General features: G+C 43.1%; 2 protein-coding genes across 2 annotated transcripts; one reads left to right on the top strand and one right to left on the bottom strand.

The window, feature by feature from the left end:
• Nucleotides 1-198: 198 nt before the first annotated feature.
• On the top strand, nt 199-6,286 carry LOC115376447 (claudin domain-containing protein 1-like). Its single transcript, XM_030076018.1, has 4 exons — nt 199-1,295; nt 2,250-2,357; nt 2,603-2,740; nt 3,418-6,286. The coding sequence occupies exons 1-4, from the start codon at nt 1,004-1,006 to the stop codon at nt 3,636-3,638; spliced, it is 759 nt and encodes a 252-aa protein (XP_029931878.1). The 5' UTR covers nt 199-1,003; the 3' UTR covers nt 3,639-6,286.
• A 5-nt stretch (nt 6,287-6,291) lies between these two features.
• Nucleotides 6,292-11,476, bottom strand: LOC115376446 (N-acyl-aromatic-L-amino acid amidohydrolase (carboxylate-forming) B-like). The gene is made up of 8 exons (XM_030076017.1): nt 11,436-11,476; nt 11,206-11,262; nt 10,365-10,610; nt 10,066-10,261; nt 9,802-9,895; nt 9,534-9,641; nt 9,145-9,257; nt 6,292-6,615 (listed from the first exon to the last, which is right to left on the bottom strand). Exons 3-8 carry the CDS (start codon nt 10,604-10,606, stop codon nt 6,370-6,372), a joined length of 999 nt encoding a protein of 332 aa, XP_029931877.1. The 5' UTR covers nt 10,607-10,610; nt 11,206-11,262; nt 11,436-11,476; the 3' UTR covers nt 6,292-6,369.
• Nucleotides 11,477-12,119: the final 643 nt, after the last annotated feature.

Raw genomic sequence — 12,119 nt, 5'->3', positions numbered from 1 at the left:
AGACAAGTTGGTAGACCTGAAAGTAGTCTCGCCTTTTAGTGCTAAAAGTATGCTCTAGTTTCAGAAAAGGACGCACTTTGGCAATATTTTATTACAATATGAATCGGAGTCTATGATGACACCTGGGTTTTATGGCGCCACTGGCTTTAATTTAGGTGTCTTTCCCTCTGTGTTGTGTTAAGTGAATGATCCTGCTTGCCAGTGGCCCTCAACAATCAAATCTCAGCTACATGTTATTTCACCGGGCTCCACATGGCCTTACAATCAAATGTTATTTCTCTAAAATGAGATTATCCCATAATGCGATGGTCCTCTGGCATGTTCATTTGAGGCCAACAGTGCCACAATTTTTCATAGCAACCAAAAATAATAAAAACAGGCGTCAGATAGGATGTGAGAGATCAAATCTGGGTTTCAGCCGAGGAGAAACACTAAGACCTACAATACCCAGGGTTCATGTGTACATGCAGCCGGAAGAGGAAAATGCATGGATTAATGTGTTTACAACTCAACAAATCAAGCTCGGCGTCCACCGGTACCGCTTCCATTAACCGGGCTGATGCCGTCTGCCTGTAGCATGCGGTTCTGGGTGCTGCTGACACTGCCTCTCGCTGTGTGTCTTTAGTAAGGACTCGTGTGGTTGTTGTGGCGCACACAGCGAATCTGTGGCAGCAGCGTCAGACCACCCACCATCTGTAGCGGCGGCGGACTGTGGAAGTGGGACACGGGAACAGATGGCGCATCCAAGCCGGTCTGCAGGGCTACTGACGCTGAATAAGAGAGCAGAGCTGGAGATGAATACGGCGGTCATTATCAATCATTGAGAAGTAAGTCTCTGGGTGCTGCTCTGTATCCTCGCAGAGCCGAGGATGCTGGAGTGACTGGGATAATTCAGGGTTAGGAGCGCCGTCGCAAATTGCCAAATCGACACGGATTGATGCGCAGCCGCTCGGCCGCTGGGATCGACTTAATCCCTTTTTACGTGTGTCGAAGTTGGTGAACAATGGTTGACAACCGCTACGCCACGGCTTTGGTCATCAGCTGCGTCCTCAGCATCCTGGCGACGGTGTATCTGTCCGTGGCCATCGGGACGCAGCACTGGTACCAGTACAGCAGCCCGGCCGTCCGCGGGGAGGCCAACGTGTCCGAGCTGCGCTCCCTGCATGAGGAGTTCATGGACGGGGAGTTTGACGAGAAAACCTACAGCGACACCCTGTTCCGCCTCAACGGGACCGTGGGCCTGTGGTGGCGGTGCGTCCTCGTTCCCGCCAACGCCCACTGGTTCAAGGAGACAGGTATAGGCTACTCATACTTCAGCCACTGATACCACCATACCTGCACTGCGAAAACAAACACATTCCATCTAGATTTAAAAACAAAACATGGGCGTCAGCTGGTTCTGCTGCCTGTCTGTCAGCGCTCTCAACAGCTCACCACTAGACTTGAGCCAACTGATCTCATATTTTTGTTAGAACAACAGAGCGCAACCAGAAATAGCCAGGCATCTTATCTGGAAGCCATACCCAAAAAAAAAAAAAAAAAAAGTCACATCAAGAGAGCATTCAGGGCTGGTAATTCCCTCTGGGCTTCAGTGCATGCCAGGATTATTTTCCCATGCATTTTATGTCAGTGACCCCATTAGATCCACGGACCCCCATTTGGTAAATTGTCCCCATGGTCTCCAACTGGATATATTTCTATTGGTAAATATGACTCAGTGAATTAAACACCTGGCTGCTTGGTGGGTAAGGAGGTAAAAATAGAAAGTATAAAAGTTATGAGCAAAATAAACTTCAACAGCCTTGATAATGCTGACCATCTCAGGACCCTTAGGTGGTCACTGGTGCCCACATCATTTGGGCATATTCTAAAGCAGCACATATTTTTGACAATTAGACAGAGCCTGTCAAAAGTACAATAACAATAGGGCCCTCTCCCCTGGAGGGCTCGGGCCCTAAATATATTCATCCATGTAGAATACATACAAGGTCATTGGAAACACATTTTCCTACAGTATATGCTGTCAGTCACCTGACTCCAACTTACATTTCAGGAATGCCAAGTATATTTCAATTAAGTTACAGTTACACAAGTCAGTTTTGATCATTATGTATAATTTTAAAACATATAGTCAGACATATAGGTAAATTATATGGTTTGATATAGGGAGACACCTAATGAACTGATGTGCATTACACCCCATCAGTGCTTTTATTTTTATCCTCTAAAGTATTTCAACTCTTTTTCAGATGTCAAGATGGTGATGGAGTGTCGGAGCTTCACTCTACCTCAGCAGTTCACTCCCAAGTACAAAGAACCAGGGAACCACAACAGTGGAGAAGACATGCTGCGCACCTGTAAGTTCAGTGACAAACAGCTGATCCTCTGTTCCAAGTGATTTGAGTTACACAGTGCTGGAACAAATAGCCAACACACCCTTTTCACTAGGCTATGAATTATCATCACTATCCTATACTGAGTAATGCTTTGCCCGTAACTGCAGTGCCTTTCTCTGTCACATATAAGAGGACAGGCAAATGAAGCGTGGGATGCTCACTGACTCATTCTTGCTTCCTGTGCTTGCGTGTGCATCTGTGCGCAGACCTGTGGAGGTGCCAGTTTCTGCTGCCTCTGGTGTCCCTGGGTCTGGTGGTGTTGGCAGGCCTGATTGGGTTCTGTGCCTGCCTCTGCCGAAGCCTCACTCCAACCCTGGGCATAGGAGTACTCCACTTGCTGGCTGGTAAGACCTGTTGAACTGGACAGACTTGCATACAGTACTGGTGGGTGGCAGATGGCACCTTATGAATCACCCAATCATCAGATCTGTTAAGTGCAAAACAAAACGCTTTGAGCTGCAGCTGAAGACTGCGTCAGCGTGCAGAGGGTGCTCATCTGCAGTAATAACTGCAATGATGTAGGGCTGAGCAATATGGTAAAAAAAAAAATCATATTGTAATTTTGACAGATATTGCAATTGTGAAATGATTCACCAGTTTAGTGGAAATGATATTTTTTGCTTAAATTTAATTTTCACTGAAAAAAAAGATAATATAACTGTTGCTGGCGTCTTTACCAAACAAATTTGTTTTCTTATGTCTGCACAATCAGATTTTTAGGCCAAGGTATCTCTACAGCACCACAATACCTAATTGATAAAAGGTATTAAGTCACATTTTATAAAAAAAAAAAAAAAAAAAAAAAAAAAAAAATATGACTTCTGCATTTTGGATATTTCACTTGGTCATACTAAAATATCAGTAATATTTCAAGTCAGTGTTCTGCCCTACTAGGATGCATGTATGTATTCGATGTGAAAACAAATGCATGTCTACTAAGAAAACACATTCACCAGCCAAAAACATGTGAGCTGACAAATACGATCGGAGATGAACCAGTCTGTCATGTTGTGCCTTGCAGGGCTCTGCACCCTTGCCACGGTGTGCTGCTACCTGGCTGGGATGGACCTGCTCCACCGGGTGTCGGTGCTGCCTGACAAGGTGGACGGCTCTCTGGGCTGGTCACTCTACCTGGCGCTCATTTCCTCCCCACTGCACATGATGGCCGCAGCACTGCTGGTGTGGGCGGCACGCAGCCACAGTCAGAACTACTACCGCATGACCGCCTACCGGGTGGCCTAGACTGACCACAGATAAGTCTGGTGTCATCAGTTCTTGGTTTTTGCCCTGTTTAAAAATCACATTTACAGTTGATCTCAGAGGGAGGAGATGAGGATTAATCTGCTCAGTTTGCCCTCTGGTGGATTAAAGTGCATGTACACTGTAGTAATGATCCTATGTGCTGCATTAAAAGATTTGATTTTTATCTCTGTGGGGACGAAGGATTGGTTTGGAAAAGGTCAGTTGGTGACCCAGAAAGAGATGTATGTTACAGCATATGATTGGTTACTTCAGGACTTTTACATAATGGCTTATATGTTTGGGGTCAGCTGCCACCTAGTTAGCATCCCTAGGCAGAGGTTTGCCGTCATCATCACTGTAGCAGTCCTGTCTCAGCTGCTTTAACATACAGTTGAAGGGTGAAGTTGTTATATTTCTCGGGATGGGGTGGAGGTCAGACTTTAAGAGCACAGTGAAAAGTGAATCAGCAGTTACTATATATATATACACTGTACTGTTACAAAGGATTTAAAGCTCTCTCCTCCCTTTGTTTTTTTACTTGAGTGGAGTATTTATTTCTGACAATCATTAAAAGAACACGCCAAGTTCGGGGGAAAATTATATTTTTGTCTGTCGTGTCCAGAGTCAGATGAGATAGCAATAGTACAACAGCAACAGGACTGCATGTTGACTGAGTTAACATAATGAATGTGTGAACGGGGAAACAACTTGCATAACAAAAAAGACAAAAAAGAAGAAAACTAGGAGAGTGCACGCAGTAGAGTGCAGATCTACGCCATGTGTATCTCCTCTTTTCCAAGCCAGGGAGACGCAGCAGCTACATGTAGTTTCAAATGCTTTACAAACCACAAATTGAATTACTGCGTGACTCATAATACATTACAGTGGCCAGCCAGGCGTTTGTTGCTCTTCGCTGGAAGTTATATTGCGATTGACAGAAACCGGTTTCCAAAAGAGCACTAATTAAAAAACAAAATTCAAAATTACAGTCTCTCTGTTTCTCTTTCCTCATTTTTTTTACCATGGAGATGTGAGGCTCTGTGACCTAATTAAACTCCTGATCTGACATTTTTTTTTGCTTGTCAGCAGTGGTAAAATGTAGGTCCTGGATTTTTTCATCCACAAATGGAGCAGACATGGCCACAATTGCATAAAAAAACAACAAAAAAACGAGCTAAACAGTGAATCAGGTAAGAAAGTGACAGTGACCCAGCAGTATAAGCAGAGAGGGATGGCAAGAGAGCTGCGAGGTAGATGGTGAATGTAGTGAGGGAGAGAGAGAGAGAGAGAGAGAGAGGGGTGTTGGTCGAGTGAGGTAGATGGTGAATGGAAGTACCTATAATAAACACTTTGCAAAGGTTTTACTCATAGCAACCACAAGAAGTTCTTCTTGTGCCAAAAGTGTGCACAAAAACATTTTGGACGATAAGTCCAGTAGTTTCCAAGACCAGTCCTGGATATTAAAACCAAAACCAAAAAAAAAAAACCAAACAAACGCAAAGCCATCTTTCTCGACTATATATTCAACCACTAAGATGTTCTTTATTCTAACTAAGTTAACATGCAGTTTGATGCTGTGGACCGAACGCACAGGCATTAGCTGCATCCTCTCATCCTCCCCTGGATAAGACAGACGGAAGCAAACTTTCCCAAACTTGGCATGCTTCGTTCAGGTCAGACTGTGGTTACGTTTATAATTTGATGGTCCAGTACAATGTTTCGTTTGCTATTTTTAAGAATATTTTCAATGTTTTGACTGATTTTGTAGACTTTCGTAGACGTATTGAGGATGATACTGAGCCATTACTTAGAATAGTCTCTTCCCCTTTTCATGTATTGTTTACTCCACCTTATATCCTAATATTTATTGGTCTCTATATCCTTTTATGATATGAGTTGTGTTTACCTTTATTTAATGTTTTATTTATTTGCCATATACTTATCTTTTGTCCTTGATTTTCAGTTGGTTTATTTCTACATCATCATCATGGTAGGGGGGGACTCAAGACTCAATTTTATCCTATAAAGCATTATGAATGTATTTTTAAGGCCATATTCAGATAAGCTACTATCCTCCTTTGCACTTAAATTATTTTTGAACATATCCTGAATGTTGCAGTTGGTCATGAGGATTTCCGATTTTTCCTGTTTTGAAGATAATGGAAATGTCTCGATAATCAAATGAATGGAGAAAGGAAAAAAAAAAACAATCATCAAACCTAAAATCATTGTATATGGAAACAGATGATGTGTCCATAAATACATAACACCACATACAATATTTTTTAAAAAAGTGGTCGTTGGTAGGAGTGTGTGTTCAGACATCAAGCCGCTGATTAAAAAATCATGGAGTTTTCAGACAGATTGTACTTATCCACATATCCTGCCTTTAAATGCAACAAATGGTTCAATCCCTGACTCTGGTGTAGCATAAATATATGGCAAATGTTATTGTATGACTTTGCTATTGTGAAACCACGGTGAATGTGCCCTGCATTCTCCATTAGTGAACCTGTGTGGATCGGCTAATGGCACGCTTAAAAATTGTGTGTGTGAGTGTGTGTGTATGTGCACAAACGCACGTGTTTGTCCGTGTTCCAAGTAACTGCTGTCATTATTCCAATAAACTTTTTTTTTTAATTTATTTTGTAGTCACATCAGTCTGTATTGTCCACCGGGAGTCATACTAGCAAATATATTGTCCAGGGCAAGAGTTATGAAGGTCACAGTGTCACTCATCCTCTTCCGACGCAAATTCCCATTCGTTCTCTTGGTGCTCGAGCTCCGTCTTCACCTGGATCGGAGGCATCTTCACACACTTCCTTCTGGCAAGGGAGAGCGCGATCCCCTTCTCGTAATAAGCACATTCATTGATGAAGAAAGGATACAGAGGTTCTTTCCCTTTATACCTCAGCGTTTCTCCTGAGAAAGTCTGGAACAAGGGGTCGTTGGGATGGAGGAGGCAGAAATCTTGGTCCTGCGAGAAAAGGAGGGCCAACATTTAGAGGCCAAAGAGTTTTTCTCAACTAAAGAGGCTGAAAGATGACACAAAGACACCGAGTGGACAAAATTAAGTAAATATTAACTTGTATGACAACAAGCATTGGCAGGCTTTAGGAATACTCCCACATTTTGCGCAAAATACCCTTTTTCCAACTTCCCCAGACTGAGACAAGATGTTCGATACCATTTTCACCCCTGTACGTCCAGTGGTTCGGTTCCTGTGGGTAGCATTTTGTGTTAGCTTAGCATAAAGACTTGAAGTCTATGGGAGTCATTAGCCTAGCTTCGTCAAACAAAAAATACACCTTACAGCAGCTGTCTTTTTTTTTTTTTTTTTTTTTTTTTTAAATTTCAAGGGTATTTTAAACACACAATACATGTTGTAAACAAGACCGCTTCGGAGTTGCTGTAAGGCACAGGTGTCAAACTCATGCCATGGAGGGCCAAGAGGCTGCAGGTTTTCATTCCAACCAACAACTCCACCAGGTGATTTCCCTGATCACTCTTCCTCCAAACAGAGAGGCGGGACTAATCAGTGAAATCACCTGGTGGAGTTGTTGGTTGGAATGAAAACCTGCAGCCTCTTGGCCCTCCATGGCAAGTGTTTGACACCCCTGCTGTAAGGTTTATTTTTTGACTTTGACATACCCAGGATAATGACTCCCATAGACTCTAAGTCTTTATGCTAAGCTAACATGAAATGCTATCCACAGGAACTGAACCACTGGATGTACTGGACTAATCATAATTGTACTTCTTGGTCACAAACAACAGTTGTATAAATGTGTGCTCTGGTAGCTTAGGAGTCAAGGCTAACGCCTCAGTTCACTGCAATTCATGTAAGAAAAAGTGAAAAACTCACTAGAATTTGATCAGTGCTGCATCAATAATTCCATCGTGTGAAAAACTGGCCGACATTCAAGTTAACTAAAATTACTGTAAACCAATTCAGATATACAGACTTAAAAGGAACAATTTTTTTTTTCCAGGAACATTCAGATTTATTGCTGAGTGGTTGTTATTGAGGTCTCAGATGGCAGAACCCAATTTCAAAGGAAGTCACAGATTCACTGAAAGTTGCACCACAGAACAAGGAAACACGTTCCTCACACACTCAGTAAGGTGAGCACCTGTTCTTCTGCCTGGCACGCACACCTGCACTGAGCGGCTAGCTCCAGTCGGCCAACTTTGAATCATGGGAGCATTTTGGAGTTCACCCAAAACCGCTCAGAGATGTAGATGCAGAAGATTAATGCCTGAAATGTTAAACTGTTATGGACACATGCACTTCCTGGTCAGGTTTTCACAAGATTGAATTCCCGGAACATAGCAGCCGGCCAGGTTTCTCAGAGCGGGTTTGGAGTGAATTGAGGAAGTAGCCTTGACCAACAAGCCAACAAAGCATATTCTAAATACACTGCAACCCGTATTTGTCTCAGCCAAGAAGTAATCACAACTGTTGACAGGCACTAGTGTGGTGCTTTAATATGGCAAGGGGCCACTGTTGAAAAGAACAACATGTAGACAAACTGCATCACTGAAGAGGAAAAGTGGCAATAAAGTCAAAGCTCACAGAGGGGGATGGACAGACTTAACACAACAAAATTATAAAACTGAAGCTAAAAACTGCCCCTAGGGTAGAATCAACAGCTCTGTGACAAAATCTCAACCAATAATGCATCAGACACCTCACAACTCTGGTATTTATGGCAGATCTGCAACTAGCTACCTGTTTGTATCCAAGGCAGCTCCAAGTGTGGGCCCCTGCTGCACAACACAAGCTGTAATGTGGTCTAATAAGTCCTGTCTCACTCTTAGGGCTTTAAGACATTGACAAAATCACAGTGTCTTTGACTGAATACCTTGATATCAATATTGTAGAGATGATAATAAGTGCTATTAAAAGACACACACAAGAGATTTTTGCTTAACAGTCTTAAGTAATGTGGATATGATGCCCAAGCAGGTAGAGGCAAATCACAGAACAGCTACAGCGGTCGAATTCAAGCTCAGAAATTGGCCTCCCTTCACTGCAACGCAGCCTGTAAAACCAAACTTTTGACAAATCATATTATTATAGGCCATTTTCAAGGCACTAGCTGTGTACTAGGATGTAACGCGGTTCACTTACGGAGTACCCATATTCAAAGAGGATAATGTCATCAGGAAACCTGCTCAGCAAATTCAGGAATGGTTTAACACTTTCCATGACCTACATGTCTGGGAGGTTCTGGAGCAAAGAGCACCGAGTACATTTCAGCCTTCTTAACTTCCTCAAAGGGCTGTTGAAATACATTAAGCATAGTAATTGTATGACAACATTCCACCGAGGATTTAAGTTGCTCCACTATACAATAAATGGTATCTCTGTATGTATTGTTAAGTGTTTCTGTTATTTTATCCCCTGCCTTTAAACCTCAAACATGACATTAGCACGATAACCAAGGCCTTCTTTTGTCTTGAAGCCATCTGTCACCGCTAAAACCAACATTTCTTATAATACCTGGAGTTGAGGATGAATGGCTGCTGTGATGCTGTGAGTCTCAGAGTCTCTTGGGTAGTCAATATTCTTAACCATGGTGTACACTTCCACAGACCCTCCTTCAAAGATAGTACCTCAAAGGAAGGAAAGCAGAGCAAACGTAAGAAGGCTTTAAACAACATGACAAGAGGCTCAAAAGATGCACAACCTTCGCAGGGCTCGAGATGTTTTGTATCGGTGAGATGCAAAGATACTTGAGAGACTCATCTATAGTCAAGCGCAAACTTCTAGTTCTATTACCGGTGGTCTAAAAATAGCTTATTAGATTTTATATTTAGCTTTTGTGGTAATTTTAGACGTTGCCCATTTTTAAGATGACATGAAGAAAGGGCCAGATTTGGTCCTGGTACCTGAGTTGAAGAAACGGACCCAGTCCATCACATGCTGGACACCAGCTTTCATCGTTGTATAGATGTTTGACCTCACCACACCATGGGGCTGAGGGCCAATCTCTATTGCTGCAGACAATACATTTTACATGAATAGAATGTATTTACATGCTTCATACAAGCCCAATGAGACATAACAGTTGTAAAAAAAAAAAAACAAAAAACAAAAACAGAGGGCAGGGAATGGGTAAAGGTATTTTAACAATGAATGAGACTTTTCAAGACTTACCAAAGCCATGTTTTCCTACAGACTCCAGTGAGTATGCTTCTTTTGGGGGGAAATCAAAGTGGATGTACCTCACTGGTATATCTGGCATCTGTCTCTGAAAGCAACATGTCAGTCCTCATTACATTGGTAACATCACTAATCTCAGATCCAATTGTTTGTGCCAAGTGTCCATTCCAGAGATAACTCTCCTAAAACTTTCTGCGGGTAATTTTTAAACTAGATTATTTATTTCCACTCCCGCATGTTAGAATAGTTTCTGCTTGCCTGCAGGTATCTGAATATGTGCAGGCAGATCCAGTCGTGATCAGAGTAAGCAATGAGGCACAGGCCCATGTTGGCAGTGGTGTTGTGGAGGTCACATATGAGGTCCACCGCCTCGGGGCTTCCTTTGGGACCAAGCAGAGAGTTCAGTTCCCGAGACCTGGTGATCTCATACGGGGTTTTGTCTGATTCAGGGCCGCTGGAAGACAGAGAAAACCATCTGATTACAGTATGTCTGGTCCACATCCTCATGACCACTGACACTACCAGTTGCTCCCAAATCTGTCTCCATGTTCGCTTACTTGAGGGTGGCATGGGTGAAGCAGCGGTTCAGGTCAGTCTCGGTGTATCTGCGACACTGCTGGACAGCCCGCGGGTTTGACAGCACCACCAGCACCGAGACAAGTTCGTCCTCCTCCTCAAGAGGCTTCTCTGTTTTCTGCAGCTCCCTAACCAAGTACACCCCGGACAGCTCGTTTCCATGGGTACCACCACACACAGCAACCCGGGACAACCTTGACAAATGTACCACCTCTTCCTCCATCTGACTACGGGCAGGCAAGACATAACAAACATGAAGGTGCATGCAAATGGCCTATATACAGGACTTTCTAATGTTTTGGACCAGTAGGAACTTAAAGAGTACTTTGTATTAGGAATATATGTATAAAAAAAGAGGATAAATAATCCTGCAACTAGCCCTCTATGCCAAAATGTTAGAACCATGACAAAGGCTATACTGAGACATATTTTTATAATAACAGTAGTGTGTAATAACAGTAGTGTTTCATAGCATTACTGGATTCATTATTCAGCTTTTTGGATTACAGTCGCTCAGTGGTGCCTTAGTACAATGTCCATACAATGTGCACATGTCACCACAGGAGGTGTATGCACGCTGTCCACCGTCAGGTCCATCAACAATACATGTGCAGCACATGAATACATGCATACAGTGCATCTATCACTCTGGTTGTATGAGTCACTGTCAAAGTAATGTCACACGTCATGTCTTTTTTAATTTCCTTCACTTGCCCTCCAGTGGAAGATATCGGTGACTGAGGCTGGTGCCACTGCCTCCTACGTAAACAGCACCAGTATCACTGCAACACAAAGCACAAACACTGTTGTTTGAAACCTTACCTCACTTTTCTGGTTTGGTGAAAAGTGATGGGGTCGCTCCGTCTTCACAGATGTACTCTAGAAAAGTATTTTAAAGCAGTATTGTGGTAAAGTCTCACTGATCGCCTCAGGCTTTTAGCTGAGGAGGTAATGTTTGAAATGAGGTAAACAGTCAATTTTAAGCCCCGCATTCAGAGTGATAAGAGATTAATGAATGACAGGTGGTTTTGATAAGGCATTGCGCACCTTACCCGGTCTACCGGGGCTGTTATCTGTCCCTTCCCTCTCTCCCTGCCGTTTACCCTCTTCCACCCTCTCCCAGGCTTTCATGCAGATTCACTGATTCAGCATTCTCATCTCTCCCTCCCTCTCAATAGTAATGTACAGGCAGCAGCGGCCTGTATGCTGTTATGCAAACTCCCACTGCCTCTCTCCAGCCTTCTTTCCACCGTACTGTCCTATACTGTAATGTAGGCAGGCAGGGTGTGTCCTGTGGTTGTGATGTGGTGCATCGGCTGCTTCCTTTGGTCCTGACAGCTGTGAGGTCAGCCGATCCGTACAGCCCTCCCCATTTTCCTAACTCCCCCGATCGTGGTCCCTGTTTCTCTCTGCCCCATGTATAGGATGGTAGGTTCCAGTCCTCCTTTCACAGAAATTGGCTAAAAATAAATCTGCTGGCATGACACAGGCAGGAGAGGGGCCTGCTTGTGTCATAGGAAAAAATGAAGACAACTGTTCTCTGTTAGGCACCGTGGATTTGAGCTTTGCAAAACATGAACTAATTCAAGCCACACAGCCAGTGTTTGAGATAACTGCCCTAAAGAAGCTCAAAGAAATTCAGAAAAAAACATCTCGGCAAGCTGGCCATTGTTTTGCTAGCATTTTGAATTTTAAATACGAGATGTAAAAACATCAGAGCCAATAAAAGAAAGTTT

This window comes from Myripristis murdjan, chromosome 18, assembly GCF_902150065.1.
Source record: "Myripristis murdjan chromosome 18, fMyrMur1.1, whole genome shotgun sequence".
Lineage (NCBI taxonomy): Eukaryota > Metazoa > Chordata > Actinopteri > Holocentriformes > Holocentridae > Myripristis > Myripristis murdjan.
Note: the sequence above shows the minus strand (reverse complement) of the source record. Positions and strands in the feature narration are given on the sequence as shown.

Bases quoted from the DNA above. Each gene is read 5' to 3' on its own strand.
- LOC115376447 (XM_030076018.1), top strand. From the start codon at position 1,004: ATGGTTGACAACCGCTACGCCACGGCTTTGGTCATCAGCTGCGTCCTC. The intron at 1,296-2,249 runs GTATAGGCTACT...ACTCTTTTTCAG, and splicing joins CCACTGGTTCAAGGAGACAG to ATGTCAAGATGGTGATGGAG. The intron at 2,358-2,602 runs GTAAGTTCAGTG...ATCTGTGCGCAG, and splicing joins AGAAGACATGCTGCGCACCT to ACCTGTGGAGGTGCCAGTTT.
- LOC115376446 (XM_030076017.1), bottom strand. From the start codon at position 10,606: ATGGAGGAAGAGGTGGTACATTTGTCAAGGTTGTCCCGGGTTGCTGTG. The intron at 9,896-10,065 runs GCAAGCAGAAAC...TGTTGCTTTCAG, and splicing joins ACATATTCAGATACCTGCAG to AGACAGATGCCAGATATACC. The intron at 9,258-9,533 runs GTACCAGGACCA...CCTTCCTTTGAG, and splicing joins GGTCCGTTTCTTCAACTCAG to GTACTATCTTTGAAGGAGGG.